At 45.0% G+C, this 18,443-nt stretch overlaps 1 protein-coding gene across 1 annotated transcript; it reads left to right on the top strand.

The window, feature by feature from the left end:
• Window positions 1-841: 841 nt before the first annotated feature.
• ism2b (isthmin 2b) lies at window positions 842-14,565 on the top strand. The gene is made up of 6 exons (XM_061812277.1): window positions 842-1,405; window positions 6,408-6,656; window positions 8,378-8,699; window positions 10,110-10,247; window positions 10,328-10,396; window positions 11,980-14,565. Exons 1-6 carry the CDS (start codon window positions 1,295-1,297, stop codon window positions 12,495-12,497), a joined length of 1,407 nt encoding a protein of 468 aa, XP_061668261.1. The 5' UTR covers window positions 842-1,294; the 3' UTR covers window positions 12,498-14,565.
• The last annotated feature ends 3,878 nt before the right edge of the window (window positions 14,566-18,443 follow it).

The raw sequence follows: 18,443 nt of genomic DNA, 5'->3' as shown, positions 1-18,443 counted from the left end.
GGAGTTCAACTAATTCTGTGTGCAAATCCAGTTCAAAGAAATGATGGAGGGGGCAAAACACAACAGTTGACAGTGAAGTAGGTGAAGTACAGATAAATGGAGTGAAGTAACGAAGTAGGCTAGGCCGGTATCTCGTTACCTCCCAACCCTCGACGTTTGTCACTCCTGCCATTTGAAACAAAGACATTGGGGTTTGAATTTCATTTGTTTTGCTGGCTATGTTCATATTTGTTTGGGCCCTTAAAGTAAGTTAAATCAGATTAGCTTGGGTCTGCATTGTGTACTTGTTATGTTGATTTTGTTTATTTCACTGTTTGTTGTGTATACATATTTGATTTTCCATCCTTTATTTTGTTATTAAATGTTCACACTGTTTTGTTACATAACCAGGTTTATTATTTGATTATCTGCAAAACAGTTAAAAAAAAAGTGGGGAGTTTATTTGGTAGCTTGATTATTTAAATGAGGATAACATTAACTCATTAGGGGAAATATTATTTCAGAGACCTTTTGAGAGGGAATAAGTGCACAAGTTAAGAGTAAAGTTGCAATAGAAGTTTAGAATAATTAGCATTGTGTTAATCGATCAGTTCCCAATTTAGATTCAGGTTAGCTACCTCGTATCAAAGTATTATGTACTTGAGAGGCGCTACAGACTGAAGTAACGAAGTAGGCTATGTCGGTATTTCGTTACTCCCCACACACACACACACGCAGCTGTTATTAATGAATGGGCATCCCCCCACCCCCAACTCGGGCCGCGTGTACTGTATACTGCGTGCGTAAAAAAAAAAAAAAAAAAAAAAACCGTTTACCGACAGCGGATGGCTGGGCGGCGCACTCGGCCGATCCGAGCCAGCGGATGAACTTTCTTCAAACTATTTAATGGCTTCACGCTTGAGACGCTTCGCGGCGGCGGCGGCGGCGTTGCTAGCTGCAAAGCGTGAGCTCCAGATGTCCGTGCATCGGAAGGAAACACGCACCCACCCGCGACGGAGTGACTCACGCGCTCAAGTAGTCGAATAAGCGGTCGCCGGTGCGGACGGGGAGATTTGCCGTTATCGGGCTCCCTTTTTCGTGCGCCTACTTAAAGCCGAAGCCGGCAAGGGAGGCGTCGAGCTCGCAGCCGCTGGCTGACACATATGGAGAGCACGCGTGCGCATCTTCGTCAAGTGCTCGCCTCCGACGCCGTTTAGCTTCAAAGGTGGCCACGAGTGCGGAGCGGAGAGGGGGGGCCCCGAATACTTAACTTGAGTTTGGGACGTTTTCAACGACAACCTTGCCCGCGAAGAAGATGCGTCAGGAGGTCGTGAGGAGGCTTCACATGTCGCCTGTCATGTTCACCGTGCTGCTGCTGAGCTTGGCCTCGGCCTTCCCGAGCAGACACAGAAATGCTGCTCACAAGGTAACTTTTTACTTTATTTTGATTTGTATTATTTTTCACCCCCATCTGATTCAAGACAAGGGAAATACTGAGGGACAAACTTTGAAACTTCACTTCAAACACCCTATCAGCTGTTCATTTGCTCATGGGTTTCGTTAAAAATCACAAGTTTATGTTAAAAGTAGTTCAATAATTAGAATTCTTTGTGACTGCCTTGTGGGAATCTATTATTTGGTGTTTTATACAGAAAGTAATGACTGTAAACTTGTGTTGCTACATTTTGGACTGTAATTTAGCCATAAAGTGTGAATTACTGAAGAAAGTCCTTTGACTTTATTTAATTCCAAAATATCCTTCACTTGCACATGATTAAAACGTGTTTAACAAAACGTATATTATCTTTATTATTTTTTAGAAGTGTAGAAAATTGTCATCTTACCACATTTTAATCACGTGCAACCAAATGAAGTACTTTTTTTCATGGGGTTGAGTGTTTGTCAACCTTTATTGAGCCAATATTTTAAATCAACAGGTTAATTATGTACCTTCTGCCATCTAGTGGAACAGATGTTTTTCTTTGCTTTTCACAATATATTCCTGGCATAGATGGGTGAATTAAAAAATACATTATGTGTAGTAAAGACATTATTACAATGATATTGATCTGTATCTGTCCGCCCATCGATCCATCACTTTAGAATTGAACAGAGTAAGCTTGTGTTTTCTTTTTAACAACTTAGAGATAAAATGTACCGACTCGTTCCACCGAGAGATTCCTTCACAGCCCATTTACTTTTTACCTCTCTTGCCATGTACATATCGTGAAGTTTGGCATCGCTTAAAAAGAACAAGTCCATCATTCTTTCTTGCACATGTTGCACAAACACATCAATTTGAGTGTGTGGCGCCGTTTAGTGTTTTTATTGCACGTGGAGATGTTTGACCAAAGTGTGTTTGTGTCAGGGTTCACTTGAAGCTCCTTCTTGTGTGGCTCACCCCCCACCCCCTAAAAAAAAAAAGCGGCTGCAGTCCTACCTTCACTGTGACCAACGGTGTGTGTGTGTGTGTGTGTGTGTGTGTGTGTGTGTGGTGTGTGTGTGTGTGTGTGTGTGTGTGTAAGTGCTGGATGGAGAGATTAGTAGAGGAAAGAGGAGGAGGGGGGACAAGCCGAGTCAAGGGGGGGGGGGGGCGCTCAGTAAGGATATGCTTATGTAACCAGAATAAGGCCACCCCTCGGAATCTGTCGCACTGCAGTCCAGGTCAAGTGTCATTCTTTTGATTGTTTATATTGGCCTTTTTTGTGTTAATGTGGAATTTCCTGTTTTGGGGTCCACCCCCCACCCCAAAAAAAAAACACACATAACATAAGAGGAGGCGTGTGGAGTGGAATATTAAAATCTGTTTTCCCATCGTGACCTCTACAACCTCGCCCCAATTCTGCCATCCATTTGTTTTTCCTTTTTTGCAAAAGATGGCCATCAAAGTGGGGGCAATCGTTGATTGTTCTTCTGTAATGGTTTGGAAAGAGCCAAGTGCAGAGGCCTTTGATATGCGCATGCACATAAATCAGATCTGCCCCCGCTGCTCGCCCTCAACACACCCCCGTCAAAAGTTTCAACATTATCGCTCACCTCAACATTTGCCGGACTCGCCCCATCTCCGCATTTCGTTTCTTTTACCCGAGTGTGACATCGTGCACATTTCGATTAAACTTTACCCAAAGCCAGACTCCGACAGTGGGAATTCAACGCCGCACATACACATTGTTCCTGTATATTTGTCAGATATCTGTACTGTACCTGAGTATTATTTTGTTTTATTTTGAAGGGGGAGGGTAACTCATTAAAGTCAACTTCACTATTCGCGGAGGATTGGGCTGGACCACAAATAGTGAAAATCTGTGGATAATTGATGCCATTTATAATTACATGAGGGAGAAAAGTTTCTTGAATAAGCATGGATCAATTTACAATAGGTGTTGTAGAGATCCTTCCCCCTAAAAAAAAATACAAAAAACACAGATGTGAAAAATGAAAAAAAAAAAAAGAAACGGGTGAATTTGTGGGTGCTGAGCCACAAGTATGCAGGGGTCCGCTATACCTTTAAAAAAATGCAACCCAAACTGTCCTCACTTGACTTCAAAAGCTATTTAATGGCACTTCCAAGTAAGTGGCTGTCGAATTTTAAATATAAAAGAGAATTAAAGGTTGCGTACTGTATATACAGTATAACAAGGAAATAACTTTGCCTTCACATCTTAGTAACTAGTAAGTACATGGCGATGTAACACTTTAAGCAATGGCTATCTGAACACAAATGGTGCAGCTGAATGTATATATGAACAATATATCAATACTAACTGGCATAGATTCCTTATCCTCTGCAAAAAATGACTACTATCACTACAGGTTACTGAGCTGATCCCGTAATTTCCACCTAACATTAGGAGTTGCAATTATTTTTATTTATTTTAAGCATCTCTACGTACTTGTAATTAAGTACAGAGTGAGTAGTTTTGCTCGAATCTCTTAACAAGGTTTTTGGGAGGCAGGGGGGAACGCTGTCTTGAGACCTGGCAAAGTTCCCCGACGGCATCCATACGGCGCTGCTGTTAAACACGCCGCATGCCGTCAGCCTTTGTGCCTTTGATCAGAATGAAGGAGGAGGAGGTGGAGGAGGATCACAGAAGATGAGGGGGAGCGAGAGGATGATATACAATGCAGAAGAACACAGGATCCAGATGTGCGGCAGGAGGAGATGAGCAAGATGTGAAAGCACGCAGACTCCCATACGACTCTGCAGTTGGTGTAGGTGGAAGGTGCACACGTGGGGATATGACACGGCTGCGAGCGCACATGTTTGACAGTGATGCAACGTTAATAAGCGCAGAGTAAATGACTGCATTTCCTCCAATAGTGGCCGGGGGGGGGGTGGGGGGGGTATTTCCTCATCTGGAGAGTACCAGGTGTTAGTCGGAAAGGAGACCTTGTTTTGTACATGTGTGAGGACAGCGGTACATGTTCAGCTGTCAGCTGATTGGTTAGCAAAGAATTCTTACCTTCCATTTAAGTTTGCACTCGTTATGGACATGGTTATTTTATTTGTCATATGCTTTATTTATCAGTTGATTAGAATGCCCTGTTTACGTCCCACTTGATGATACTACATGACGTGATAATAAACTAAAGTTGCATTGGGTTATGATGAAGCCTTGGTTTGAAGACATTGGGCTTCCCTACAGCATGAATATGAATATTACTTTCATTTTCCTCACAAGTTGCCAACAATTTTGCCTTACTACCCCTCTTCTTGGATCAATTCCAGAGCCGCGTTGTAAGGTGGAATGAATCAGTTTTTCTGATATTATTATTGTCATCATGGTGGCTCAGCTGGTAAAGCATTGATCTCACAGGTCTGAGGTCCCAGGTTCAATCCTGTGTGGCGTTTGCGTGTACATGCGTGCCTGCATGGGTTTTTTCCAGGCACTCCCCTTTCCTCCCACATCCCAAAAACATGCAACATTAATTGGACCCTCTAAATTGCCCCTAGGTGTGATTGGAAGTGCGACCATTTGTCTCAATGTGCCTTGCAATTGGCTGGCAACCAGTTGAGGCTGTACCCCACCTCCTGCCTGTTAAAAGCTGGGATAGGGTCCAGCACTCCCCCGCTACACTCATGAGGATAAGCGGCAAAGAAAATGGATGGATGGATTATTTTTGAGGCTTTTATGTTCAAGAGAGCTGCCATCCCTCATTATGGAGGCAACGTCAATTGGCATGGAAGCCAGTATTTGGAAAGACACAATTTGTAAACTAGATTACTTGAAGCGAGGAGTAAAACGATTGACGTTTGATGGGCGTTTCGAATTATACTCTGCAGGAAACTTCTTTCACTATCGCATCGACCCCGGTGCCTATATTTGTGTAGGGGGGCCGTCTTGTGTTGTCATTCATGGGGCTCGACAAGCGTCTTTTTTGTATTCACGTGCTTGCGTTTGATCCTCCGCATAACTTCTTTATGGGACAGTCACTGAGTGAAAGTACGCCCCGTCCTTGCTGCCGTCACTGTAAATCATCAGCCGTTTGGTCATTAATGTGGACGTTTCCTCTAGTAGCCCCCCTTTGTAGGCCACAAACTGGTACAATCTTCAAATTCCAGTCCCCTCATATGTTGAGGTCAGTTAGTAAACGGCGGAGAAAGGGTCATGAGGCCCCGAGTGGCAAATGTACAGTACCTCGCTTTCCGGTGTTTTCCAGTACAGTGCAAATTAGTCGGTGTGGGTGTGATATTGCAATTGTTATTTTTGTCGATTCTATTCTCGTCCTCTCATTCTTCCACTAAGGTTAAAATAAGTGGTGGACGTAGTGGGCCGAGCTCCGGGCACAGGGGTCTCACGCCTCCCAGGCCCTCTCATTAAAGCTAAAAGAGGATCTCTCTGGCACAGACCCCTCTTTGTCCGAGGCCTGGATGCCATGACTGTTGTGGGAAAAAAAAAAACGAGAATGAAATACACGAAGCCGGTTAGTCACTTGGCCGGTGAGGCGGATGCCTTTGGGGTCTCTTGTGAACAATCTGCAAAGCACCAGACATTTTTCACATATCTTCTGGAAAAGGAATCCTCCGGAATACTCAATCACGTCCTTATTATACCGTCGGGGGGGGTCCCACGGTGGTTGCTGACAAGAGTTTTATGATCCAAATACTTTTTGTTCTTTCCGACAGGGGTGGGTCCTGACAGAAGTTTTTTTTCCAGACAGAAATGCAGCCTTCGACAGGTTGCGGTGACTGACTTTATGCCTTATCAAAATACATTTTAGCGCCCACCCAAAGCTGTGTAGAGCCCCCCCCCCCCACATTATTGGGTTGTAAATCCTGGACACATTGCCATGGCAACCAAGACCCGACAAAAGATCGATATTTTGATATTTAACTTTAAATGAGTCATGATTGAAACTACAGCTATTCATCAATTTGACGTAGACGCACATTGCAACATTTTCACAATGTGCTCATTTGCTATCAGGGTGACGGCCACCCAGTTCAAAGCGGAGGGATCCAGTACGACCCGGATGCCTTAAACAAGCAGAACCAGGTCCAGAGTGTGCCTCAGCCTCACGGCCATCAGAAAAAGTGGCCCCACCCTCAACACCGCTCAGTTGGACTGCTTCCTCAGCCAGAACCTGAGGAGGAGACCAAGCCCTTCATCCTGGATTTAAAGAACTACCCAGACTTGGCAAATGCTGATCTGAATTCTCAGAACCCCAACATACAGGTGAGTGTGGCACATTACTCCCCAATGGCCTGTTGGGAAAATACATTTCTATATGCAGTACATGAATATGAATCAAAGTGTTTTCTCGTGACAAGTCGTGCACGATAAACGTTCAAACTCTTGGGGTTAGTGCATGCGTACCTAGCGAAGTAGCACAAATCCCATCCATCCTGTTTCATCCGAGACAGTAAAATAATATCTCTTCCCCCCCCCCAAAAAAAAAGTTACTTCCTCCTGACTCTTTGCAGCCGCACTGTAGCATCTACGATGACTCACAGAGATAATGAGAAGTAGTTGCTCGGAACAAATGCTCACATTGTCTCCTTGAGAGGGTTTTTGAGTGCCTAAGTGCTCACGTCTGGCTGGCTCGCGCACATCGGAGGAGAGGGGATGCCTGACGATATCGTCACCGGCGCCGTCATTGGACGCTTCGCTTCCTGTGACGACATCGTAAGAGCTAAAGCTGACGGCGAGACGATGACGCGCTTCAACTTTTCGGAGTGCAAATGAAAGATCTCACCGTCGTGGATGGGGGGCAGCATCTGAGTATGCTGTCAAAAAGTGACACAAACAAGGAGACACTGGAGACAGTGACAACATTTGAAATGGATGAATTTCACATGCTACACAAGATTTATTGATCCGATTTGCAAGGCTGCCTCTCATGGCCTACCTCTGCAATGCCCCCATTCCAGCTTTTAGCTCATGTATTATTTGACTTTTATATTAATTGGGAAAAGCGGATTTTGTGCTAGTAGAAGTCCATACTAGTCTTTCAAGCTACTGTTTTTTGGGGGGTTTTTTTTAATGTTTTTTTTTTTTTTATAAATTTACAGCAAAACGCTTGTGCTTGCCGACACATGACATTTAAGACTTGTTTTAGCATTTAATGAGCACATGGTGCCATTTCATGGAGCAACATGATTCAGTTGAGAATCATGAAAATGAAAATATCCTCCGCATTGAGAGGAGCCAGATGAGGTGGCTGGGGCGTCCCTGGTGAGGTGTTGCAGGCATGTCCCACTGGAAAGAGACCCCAAGGACAACCCAGGACACGCTGGAGGGACTATGTGTCTCAGCTGGCTTGGGAACGCCTCGGGATCCCTCCAGAAGTGGCTAGGGAAAGGGAAGTCTGGGTATCCCTGCTGAGGCTACTTCTCCCGCGACCTGACCCGGAAAATGGGTAGATAATGGATGAATGGATGGAAAATATCCAATGTTCTGGCTTCATTTGGGTTTACATCTATCATATTATATGAAAACATACTGGACCTGTATTTCACTTGTGTCCAAAAACACGAGCCATGCAGAAAAAAGAATTTCCCCAAGTTCAGGTTCAAACCATCTTGTCATCAACCTGTAGTTCTGCTTGTTATCGCTCCGTACACCATAGTCCACTAACCTGTTGTCTGGGTTTCGTCACATTCTGCATGTAGCAGACTGGCTGGTGGTAATGTCCATGAAAACATCATAATTCAGGATAATTTTTTTTAATGCTGTATGTCACAATGGTGAGGGGGGGATGGTATAAAATGAGCAAACCACATTTTAAGAGGTTAATCGTTGCACTGGCATGTGTGTTAATGTTTGACCACTTTGAATAAGATGTTCATTATTCTGCTAAATTTTCGTGATGACTGAGAGATTCTGATGAGGACACCAAAGACAATTTAGAGGAAAATGATATTGACTCATGCAGTTCATATGCTGTCCCAATCCAGGTGACCATTGAGGTGGTGGACGACCCTCAGATGGAGGTGGAGATGGACCTGGCCAAGGACAGCGACTGGATACCGTCGTCTTCCTCCTCTCCCTCTTCGTCAGTAGACTGGGTTGGGGGGAAGAAGCTTTTCTGGCCGCTTTTCTGGAGTTACACCGACTCCAGCGAGGACAGCAACAGCCGCTCAACCATGGAAGAAACCAGCGAGGAAGAGGAGGACGAGTATTCGCTCTATGGCAGCGAGGAGCCCTCACTCAGCGGAGTGGGTGGGGATTGGGGTAATTACTGGAACGAAGGCTGGGATCCAGTGCAGACCTACTATGGTAAATTTTGCCCTTGTCCGCTTTCTTAGCAACACTTTATCTCACACATCAGGGTAATATTTTGGAATACATACTTGGACGAAGAGGGAAGGCATAATGGGAATGGCCGAGCAATATAGAGCCACAAAGGGGTTTTCGCAAAGCCGCATGACAAACGGTCCCAGAGCAGCAAACAATGTCGGCGTGCGAGGCAGAAGGAGCACTCGACCATCCAAACATTGCGGGTTCTGGCCACTTTGAAGTGGACACTGCTCGCGATGGTCGCCTTTTGAAGATGGCTGGGATGCGCTCGCTAATGGCAGCGTGAGGCGGCCACTGTTCTCGGAGACAAAACAGCCCTCTGCTTTGTGGACAATTAGAGGGCACATTGGGAACGCAGACTGACAGGGGCCATTCCGATGGCCCTTTCATCCTTCCCCGGGTCCCCACGGGCTCCCCCCAGCATCCGAACGGCCCTCGGCCTTTTGAGCCAGCTCAAGAATTTCTAAGGGGAGGGGGGGGCTTTCTGGGTTCCACATAACTTCAACAGCTATCTTTCCCCTTCTGTTTTGCCTGATCTGAAAATGTCGTGTCAGCTCGCGCGCATATTTGCGTGTTATTAGAGGAAAACGCCATCCACGGTTAAAAGAAAGAACCCGTTTTCATGGGCTCGGCCGAGCGTCATTTGCAAATAACGGAGAGGTTTTTGAGATTATTGTCGGCATCACGCTGGAGAAGGTACCCAAAAACAGCTTTTTGCCCGTAAACATCTCCCTCGCTGCGACGGCACACGGACGACGTGCCAGCCAGCGGCAACAATGCCCATTAAGTGGTCACTTCTGAAGGCTTGTGCATATAAATCATGGACGTCTGCCATAGCCTTCTTCTGTAATTAAGACGCTCCTGAGAGCTCGTTCCCGTACGGCCACATGGCGAGGTGGCAACGCCCACAAAGTCAAATTGGATGCGTGCTACACCCAAGCTGGTATTTCTGCACCCGCTTCGCCTTTAATCAAGAGTGGCTTGTTTTCAGTGTTATTAACACCACAAGAAAACGTGGCGCAGACGCGGAGAGCCGCAGCAGAGCCTCTCTCTCTAATTCAGGCCTTCAGGCCTCTCAAAAAGAATTTGGCTCAGTATGGGAAAGGTTAGATCAAGAGAAAATGGTCACTTCTATGGAATGACACAGCCTGGAAACTTTGAACGTATTCTGGCTTCAAGCGCTCAAGTGCACGTTGAGTTCGCGGCGATGCAAAATTCTCCACTGTTTGGGTTCATGATCCCCATAAATCCTTTGAAGATTGTTGTTTTTCACTGCCAAGCTGCTCTCATCTTCGCATAAGCACTGTCAACATGTCAATTATATTGTAGCGCAGACCTCAAATGCAAGTCGAAAAGACTCATCTGACTTTGTGTTTGTGACTCCCGCAGAGAAGGAGGCTGATGAGTGGACTCCGTGGTCTCCTTGTTCGGTCACATGTGGACCTGGAGAGAGGAAGAGGACAAAGTCATGTGGCTACTCGTGTACTCTGACAGAAGCCTCGAAGTGTGACCTGGAGCCTTGTCCTGGTGAGTTTAAAAATGAAAAAAAAAAATGGAACTCGCTATCATTTCGGGATGTTCATCTCCAACCAATATTCTCCATGCAGGTGAAGTCAACACTGTGGTCGAGCCTTTTCCTTTTGACATGGAAAATGGCACCGAGCCATTTGGAACAGGTCAGTTGATCATTTGAAATTAACCCATTCATGGGCAGGGTGGCAATTTTTTCCCTTATTGAAATAAAAGTCTCCTAACAGGCCACAATCAAGTAAATACTTCTTTTTCGTTTAACACATAAAACAAAGGGCAAAAAAGATGTACCCTCTCGCGGGCAGCATCCCAAAACTGGGACTGGTATGTTATCAGTTCTGTGAAGTGGTACATACTAGAGATATGTTTATCAATTCATTCTTATTCTAGAACGACACTCACGCATTAATAATACTGATGAATAACCATTTTGAAGACAAACTTGGTTGCATACTGACCTTTCTCCCTTTCTTCTCTTGGAAAACGCTCCATGTGTACTTGAGGCAGCCATGTTGGGTCAGGAAGGAAAGGGAAATAACTCCGTGCTAACTTTGAGCGACGAGTTATCCTCTCCTGATACCAAATTATGGCTTCAGATTAAAACACTTAAATATTTTGATATACTGAAGGATATAATGCGTGAAAATCATGGTGTCCCAAAAATGGGACACTGCCAACAAATGGGTTAATTTTAGATACTCGATAGAATCCCTCAATTTACACGCCGCTGAATCGTTTGTGTTGCACATCGAGCAAAGAACCAGTTCACACGCATGCAGGTGAGGAAAGATCGGGGAATGAAAAGTGAATGCAAAGCAGTGATCAGTAAAGAAGGGGGTGCCTTGCCTTGCCCAAGGACACCTCAAAAGTCGGCAGGACACAGATTAGCTAATTTACTTGAACTGTGATCCTGTAGTTGTAAAGCCCACATCCTTCGAGATGTCGACTGCCTAAGAAGGATTTCATCACATCGTGGCCACTGGATATCTATTCACCTAACAGTACCAGGCATAATTTTTTTTTTAATCCATACAAAAATATTTTATATTAATTCGCCTTTTATTTTTGAAAAATATATATCAACACAATAATTCACGCAATATAGATGCGACGCTTGCCTCACTTTCATTTGTTCCAAGTGAGTGACGCAAAGAGCAACTGAGTACCGCATCTGTTGGCGCAGATTCAGATGATTCAGATTTGTGCGCTTTTGTCACGTGACCACATTGAGTACAAAAGCAAAGTTGGATCTGTGATTGGGTTTTCACTCCAAAGACTGTTGTATTGCAGGCCTGACAAGTTGTTAAAAATCTATGGCCAATCAGCTTGCAGTGAACCCCCCTTTCATGTCTGGGCTGGAAAAAACATGAACAAACTTTAAAAAAAAAATAGTTTCACCTCTCCCACACACTTTGAACATAAGGAATAAAAGGTGCATGACTACTTGGGAGTTTTCAAGCTGAGTTTCAAGATTGTTTGTAAGAATATGGTAAAGATTAATAAGACCGGGGGGAAGATTAATAAGAGTCTTGGCAGGTTCAAACAGCTATAAACTGTTTGTACTGTACATCATTAAAAAGAATATGCATCCGCTACTTCACAGGTTTCCCCTATTGCGGGGGTGTTCCGGAACCTAAACCCTGCGATAAATGGAGAATTACTGTACAAATAATTGTGAATGTCAACAAGCGGCGCACGTGTTCATCAGCCGGTGGCCTCTTTGTTCCAGATGTGGACAGCTGCGAAAAGTGGCTGAACTGCAAGAGCGACTTTCTCCAGCGGTACCTCCGCCAGGTGTTCTTGGAGCTGCCCAGCTGCCCTTGCTCCTTCCCCTCCGCGGTGGCGTACACGGTGGTCAGCGTCTACGACGACTCTCACGGGCAGACGTTCCGATGGCGCGACGCCAGCGGCCCCAAGGAGCGCCTCGACATCTACAAGGCGTCGGCCCGCGGCTGCATCCGCTCGGCGCTCTCCGGCGACTCGTCCACGCTGGCGGCACAACACTGTTGCTACGACGACCGCGGCCGGCTCATCACGAGGGGGAAAGGCGCCGGCATGCCCAACTTGATCAGCACCGAGTTCTCGCCGGAGCTGCACTTCAAAGTGGACGTGCTGCCCTGGATCCTGTGCAAGGGTGACTGGAGCCGCTTCCACGCCGTCCGACCGCCCAACAACGGCCTGAAGTGCGCAGAGAACCCCCACGAAGATGTGTTCATGAATGAACTGGAGGAGGCCAGGGAGTACTGATGGAACGCAGCCAAAATGACGGCCTACCTTTAAAAGTCATGTACAATTTGTCTCAAGCATGCGGCGGCCATTTATCACGCATTACCAAGAGAAAACCTTCCCCGATCTCCTCACGGGAGGCTCCAGAGAAGGAAGTCAACAATACAAAATTGGAGCGCCTTGTATTCGGTTTTGCACCTGCTAGTGTCTTTAATGGTGTTTTCAAAAGCACAAGAAGAACCTGATTGTGCTCCGTTTAGTTTTGGCACGAGGGAATGGAGACGTACAGGCTGGTTATACTCGCAGTGACGCTGCTACACAATTAAATGAAATATACAGTATATTAGGTGTACAGGAAAGGGCTCTATTATCGTAGACAGCCGAGGAAAACAATGACAGACATAATCCATACATAAATATGGCAACAGCAGTCATGAAACCCTCTGAGACATACAAATCAGGATATTTAACATATTATCATGAGCTTCATTATATTTTTTCAATCATCTCACAGACCTAGGAGGCACGAAATTGATTTGGGTGGAGTTTAAACATAACACTGGGGAACAATTAGAAGATAAAATCTGTTGAGTTAGTTCTTTAATGCTGGTTACAACTAAAATTTACACGCTGTTTACCAAGATGGGAGTCCATTATTTTCCACAGCCTTCCCTCCGGATAAGCAAAATTCCACTGGGTTGCCAGCTAAATTACAATTGGAATCCTCTACAGCTACGTGGCAACTTGTTTCTTGCAGTCACAATTGAGCACCCAGTAGCTCAGTACTATCAATATCTGCAAATGGATCACTAGCATAGTAGGAGTCAAAAGGATTTGTGCCATATACTTAGTAAAACATCCATCCATCCATTTTCTTTGCCACTTATTCTCACGAGGGTCGCGGGGAGTGCTGGAGCCTATCTCAACTGTCAACGGGCAGGAGGCGGGGTACACCCTGAACTGGTTGCCAGCCAATCGCAGGGCACATCGAGACAAACAACTGCACTCACAAGCACACCTAGGGGCAATTTAGAGTGACCAATTAATGCTGCATGTTTTTGGGATGTCGGAGGAAACCGGAGTGCCCGGAGAAAAACCCACGCAGGCAAGGGGAGAACACGCAAACTCCACACAGGCAGGCCGGGATTGAACCTGGGTCCTCAGAACTGTGAGGCCAACGCTTTACCAGCTGAGCCGCTGTGCCGTCTTAGTAAAACATAATAGTGATCAATAAACAATGCAGTCAGAGAAAAAGCTGATGTGGGTGCCAAATTGTTGAAAAGCTGTGTTTGGTTATTGTGTACCTCCAATCTCTTTCGTCTCTATGTTGAAAAGAAGCATCTATGCTTCCATGGTCTTTGTGTCTCTGCCATGTTCTCAGGGGGACTCCAAAAGTAGCTGCCATGAAAAAAAAAAAATGTCGTCCATTAAACCTCAACAATTGGATCTGGTAATGTACGAAGCGGGTGGTATCAGGTGTGGGTCATCCAGATCGGAAGTCATTTTTTGAAAAATGGTGCTTTTTGTTTGGATATGTGCTCGATTGTGATCAGACAGAAAGGGTATTCCCGTTCCTACACACATATAACTACACGCATATATTTACACACACATACAGACTCTCAATAGTTCACCGAAATATTGTTGAATGGTCCTTTCTATCTGATCATACTTCTATGGATGCTGGCTCCAAATCCTCTTTTTTTCTTCTTCAGGAACTGAACTGATTTGAATGGAAGGCACTTTATTTGAGCTCTATGTACTGTATATAGAAATACAAAAGATTTATTGATTGACAGATGATGTGTCGGTGGCCCAGTCAAGTGTTAATATGGACAAAAGCATGATCTTTTTTTTTTTAATCTAGTTTGACATCTACGGTGTTGTACAGTATTTATTTTTCTGATTGCTCTCTCTTTTTTTTAAGCTTTCAAACACGGTGCACTGGTCGGACTGAGAAAAGAAAGCACCGCATTTAAATTAAATGAAAAAGGGAATAACTTGCATTGCTTCATCCAGCTGCATCGTGCGTGCGTGCGTGTGTGTTTGTGTTGTTGTTGTTGTTCTGCAATGCTCTTTGCTGTTGCAATCATCCTGAAGAAATATATATAAAAATATTGCATTCATCCCGCTTTTTTGTGTTTCTTCTTTCTGCCGCATTTGAGCGGCGAAGTTCAAGAACGTGGAACATGCTGGTCTGAGGCACGGCGTGTCTACGTTTAATGATCTGTGACCCTCGCGGTTTGTTTGTCGCCGTCTCCCTTGATGAGAACAAATGGGGCCGTTTGCCTTACATATGTTGGAAAAATAACTCAACTCAACAACGTCTACTTCGCTGAGTACCACTTCTGTAAACTTATACTCAGCTAAATCAGGCCGAGCAGTTAAGGTTGGGGTGGGAAACCTATGACCCGTGGACCATGTAACGGCCACCCGGACCCGTGAACACAAATATCGTGTTGAACATAAAACGGAAATATAATCAGCCCACAACTATTTATAATACTCAGTTTGTCTGATCGTAACAGGACCTGACGAGTGAAAAGTCCACCAGCCCCGGGTTGGATTTATGGATTGATCACAGCGTTGCGCTTTGCTGAGGATTAAATACCATCGAGATTTAATGTTCCAAGGTCACGCTTATGGAAATCCATAAGCTGACGCAAATAGATGCTCTAATTCCCAGGCTTCCCGACGGCCCACCCAAAGAGAAGTAGAACATCGGGTTGCACAAACGAGACGCAATTAGCAGAGGGGCACACCAACGTTATATTTCTTCCTTTCTGTCCAAAGCAAGGAGTGAAAGTCTTCGTTGGTCTGCTGCGGTTTGGTGGCAGTGAGGGAGGGAAGCCAAACACATGTTGAGCACATTGCAGCCGTGAGTGTAAACACACAAATAAGCCCACATGTGTAAATGCGCAGGTATTTGGGGCTTTGTATGAAAATCAAACCACTCCACGAGGTGCTTTTGAGCATGTCGACCCAAACGCGGGCATTACGTGACCGCTGTCACAAACCAAAATGCACGAGAATGCGACATTTAAGGCAATGGTATAGTATAACCAAACTCAAATATAGAACAGCGACAACGCCACTGAAAACCCCAACAAAGCGCACGCTGGACTAAAATACACGAGTGCAACAAATCAACCCATCAGCAGAATTTCTGTGGTCACCTGTTGCCAGGCAGAGTTGGTGCTTTGCAAGTTGTTTATGCCCCAGTGCTCATCAGGGAAATAAAAAAAAAAATAAAAGTTACAATCACTATGCTCGGCACCTTCAGGGCACACATGGCGAAGAAAGGACAAGGATGGTCAACGGGAACAGACAAAAACATACACAGGAGGAAAAAAAAAAAAAACAACAACAATGAATTATGCTGTCCACTCGTAGAGTAGAACTTCCAGGAAAAAAAAGTACATGCAAAAGACAAAAAACATTCACATTGCTTTCGAACACCCAGGTCCATTTTTTTTTTCAATTGCCAATATTTCTATTTCTTCCCAAAGGGGCGAAATTTGTTTTGAAATACAAATATTAGATGTTGTTACTAGATGAGATTAATATATCACAGGTGTTTTCATTGAAAAAAGGTCTTTTTGCCGATATAATAACGCTAAACTACAACTACATTGGAAACAACCTTAACCCATTTGTCTTCAAAATGCTAATCCATCAGTATTATTAATGTGTAAGTGTCGTTCTAGAATAAGAATTAATGAATAAACATATCTATACCCGTCCCAGTTTTGGGACGCTGCCCGCAAGAGGGTACATCTTCTTTGCCCTTTGTTTAATGCGTTAAACAAAAAAGAAGTGTTATTTCCTTGATAGTGGCCTGTTAGGAGACTTTTTTCTCAACAAGGCAAAAATGTTTTAATAATCATCATCATCATTATCATAATATGCACACTTTGTTCTCATAACATTGCATTTTTTGTTTCACCATTTTGATTAAAACTTTCTTCTGTCTTCATTCTCTCCATGTAAGGACCGCATTTTGTTCTCGGCTATAATACAGGAGAGATCCAAAGCAACACAACTATCTACATACGACACCTTCGAAAATCCACATTTGGCCCAACGTGGCTAACGTGATCAAAAAATGAGTTCAGCACGACTCGTTTGATGAGTATCCGTGAACCCGTGCGTATAGAAATGATTGCGTGGAGCCGAGGTGGCCACTTGGGTGCGTACAGATGTGTTTACTTTGAGTGGCTGGCAGCAACATGAGATTTCCTGTGGGTGTACCGCAGGCCGCTCCGAGCTGCAAACAGCGTTGCCCTGTTAAAAAACTACACCCACACACACGCACACACCAAACCGGCGGCCAGACCAACCACCCCCCCCCACCCCTCAGACTCCTTGCCTGCAAACAAACCAGACACGCAGTGCATCAATGCTCATGTGTCCATGCACGTATTTGAGCCGCTCTACCTGCCGGATTTGCCCACACACACACACACACACACACACACACACACACACACTAAAATACCAGTGGACCTAAAATCTTGCGGATTATGTGGCCTTGGATTTATCCCATTCCTTAGGCGGCTTGAAAACACTGAGACGCTTTGTCTGGAGCTGCAGGTTGAAACCTTAACTCAAGAGAATCAACGTGAATGTTTTCTTTATTTTGAAGCGTGGACGCATCCTGGTTTGCATGTTGGCTGGGTGTCAGTAAACACAACATATTTGGGGGAAAAAAAATCTTTTTCGGTACGCAAACAAGTAGCGTGGGGTGTGTGCGCTATTGTGTAACATCTGCGTAGGCTCCTTTTCTTGGACGCGTCGTCATGTAATTACTATTTTATTGTGAAATCCTTTACATGTTGTGTTTACTTGTGTCAGCCCGAAAAAGACACACGAGGCGTGTCGCAAGGCTTGAAATCTCAGGTCAAAATAAAATAAAAATACTGTTCTGGAAAACAATGATGAATGGCCGGAGGAAAAAAAAAACACTCGACGAGGTGTCTCCAGCTGGCTCAGAATTCCGTCGCTCACCTCCTAACTGGAGCACGTAGGAGGGAGCATATACTGTAACTCCAATTGACTGGCTTCCTGAGCAGCAACACCGAGTTCATTTTAAGATGATTTTTTTGTTTTTCGAATCTTTAATGAAATGGTCTAACCCCACCTTACCTACACACCTGCCTGGTGCCTTAGGTCAGCCGACCAGAGGCTCCAGGAGGGGTTAGAGCTTTTTTTTTTTAAAAATTATTATTATTGACGACCCATCTCTGTGGAATAACTTAGCTAAACTGATTTGAGTTTGGGGATGAAAATCAGTGTAATGATAATGATAATGGTTTTGTGCCTCCCACTGACCTTGAGACATGTCCTGGGGGGGACCCGGCTGCCAGCAGAAGGTGAGCAGCTCTGGTGATGTGCAACCTCAACCCTCTCAATAATTTTGACGTTTCAAACTTTGTGGAAGCAGTTTACAGATGGTCCTAATGTGGTCTGAGATGACTCTTGAATCAGTGCACAAATGAAGGTTCATAAAGACACAGATGAGAGTGTTTGATGTGGCTCTGGCATGACATGGTTCCGCCCTTCATCCTTGAACATCTTGACATGCGAGGAACCTGTTCGTGGACTTCAGCTCAGCGTTCAACACCATCATCCCTGAACTCCTCGCCTCCAACGTTCTCCAGCTCACCGTCTCGCCTGCCATCTCCCGGTGGATTTATAATTTCTTGACGGGAGGGACACAGCAGGTGAGGCTGGGGTACACCACCTCATCCACACACAATCAGCACCGGGGCACCCCAAGGTTGTGTCCTCTCCCCTCTGCTCTTCTCGCTCTACATGAACGACTGCACCTCGTGGCATCCGACTGTCAAACTCCTGAAGTTCGCAGATGACACCAAGGTCATCTGCCTCATCAAAGACGGCGACGAGTTTGTGTATCGACAGGAAGCGGGGAGACTGGACCTTTGGTGTGGTCAATACAACCTGGCA

The sequence above is a fragment of the Syngnathoides biaculeatus genome, chromosome 23 (genome assembly GCF_019802595.1).
Source record: "Syngnathoides biaculeatus isolate LvHL_M chromosome 23, ASM1980259v1, whole genome shotgun sequence".
In the NCBI taxonomy this organism is placed as follows: Eukaryota; Metazoa; Chordata; class Actinopteri; order Syngnathiformes; family Syngnathidae; genus Syngnathoides; species Syngnathoides biaculeatus.
This window is presented reverse-complemented; position numbering and strand designations above follow the sequence as displayed.

What these genes read in the sequence shown, in the direction of transcription:
- ism2b (XM_061812277.1), top strand. Translation starts at nt 1,295, where the DNA reads ATGCGTCAGGAGGTCGTGAGGAGGCTTCACATGTCGCCTGTCATGTTC. An exon ending in CTCAGAACCCCAACATACAG is followed by an intron (nt 6,657 to 8,377) that starts GTGAGTGTGGCA and finishes GTCCCAATCCAG; the next exon opens with GTGACCATTGAGGTGGTGGA. An exon ending in CACCGAGCCATTTGGAACAG is followed by an intron (nt 10,397 to 11,979) that starts GTCAGTTGATCA and finishes TCTTTGTTCCAG; the next exon opens with ATGTGGACAGCTGCGAAAAG.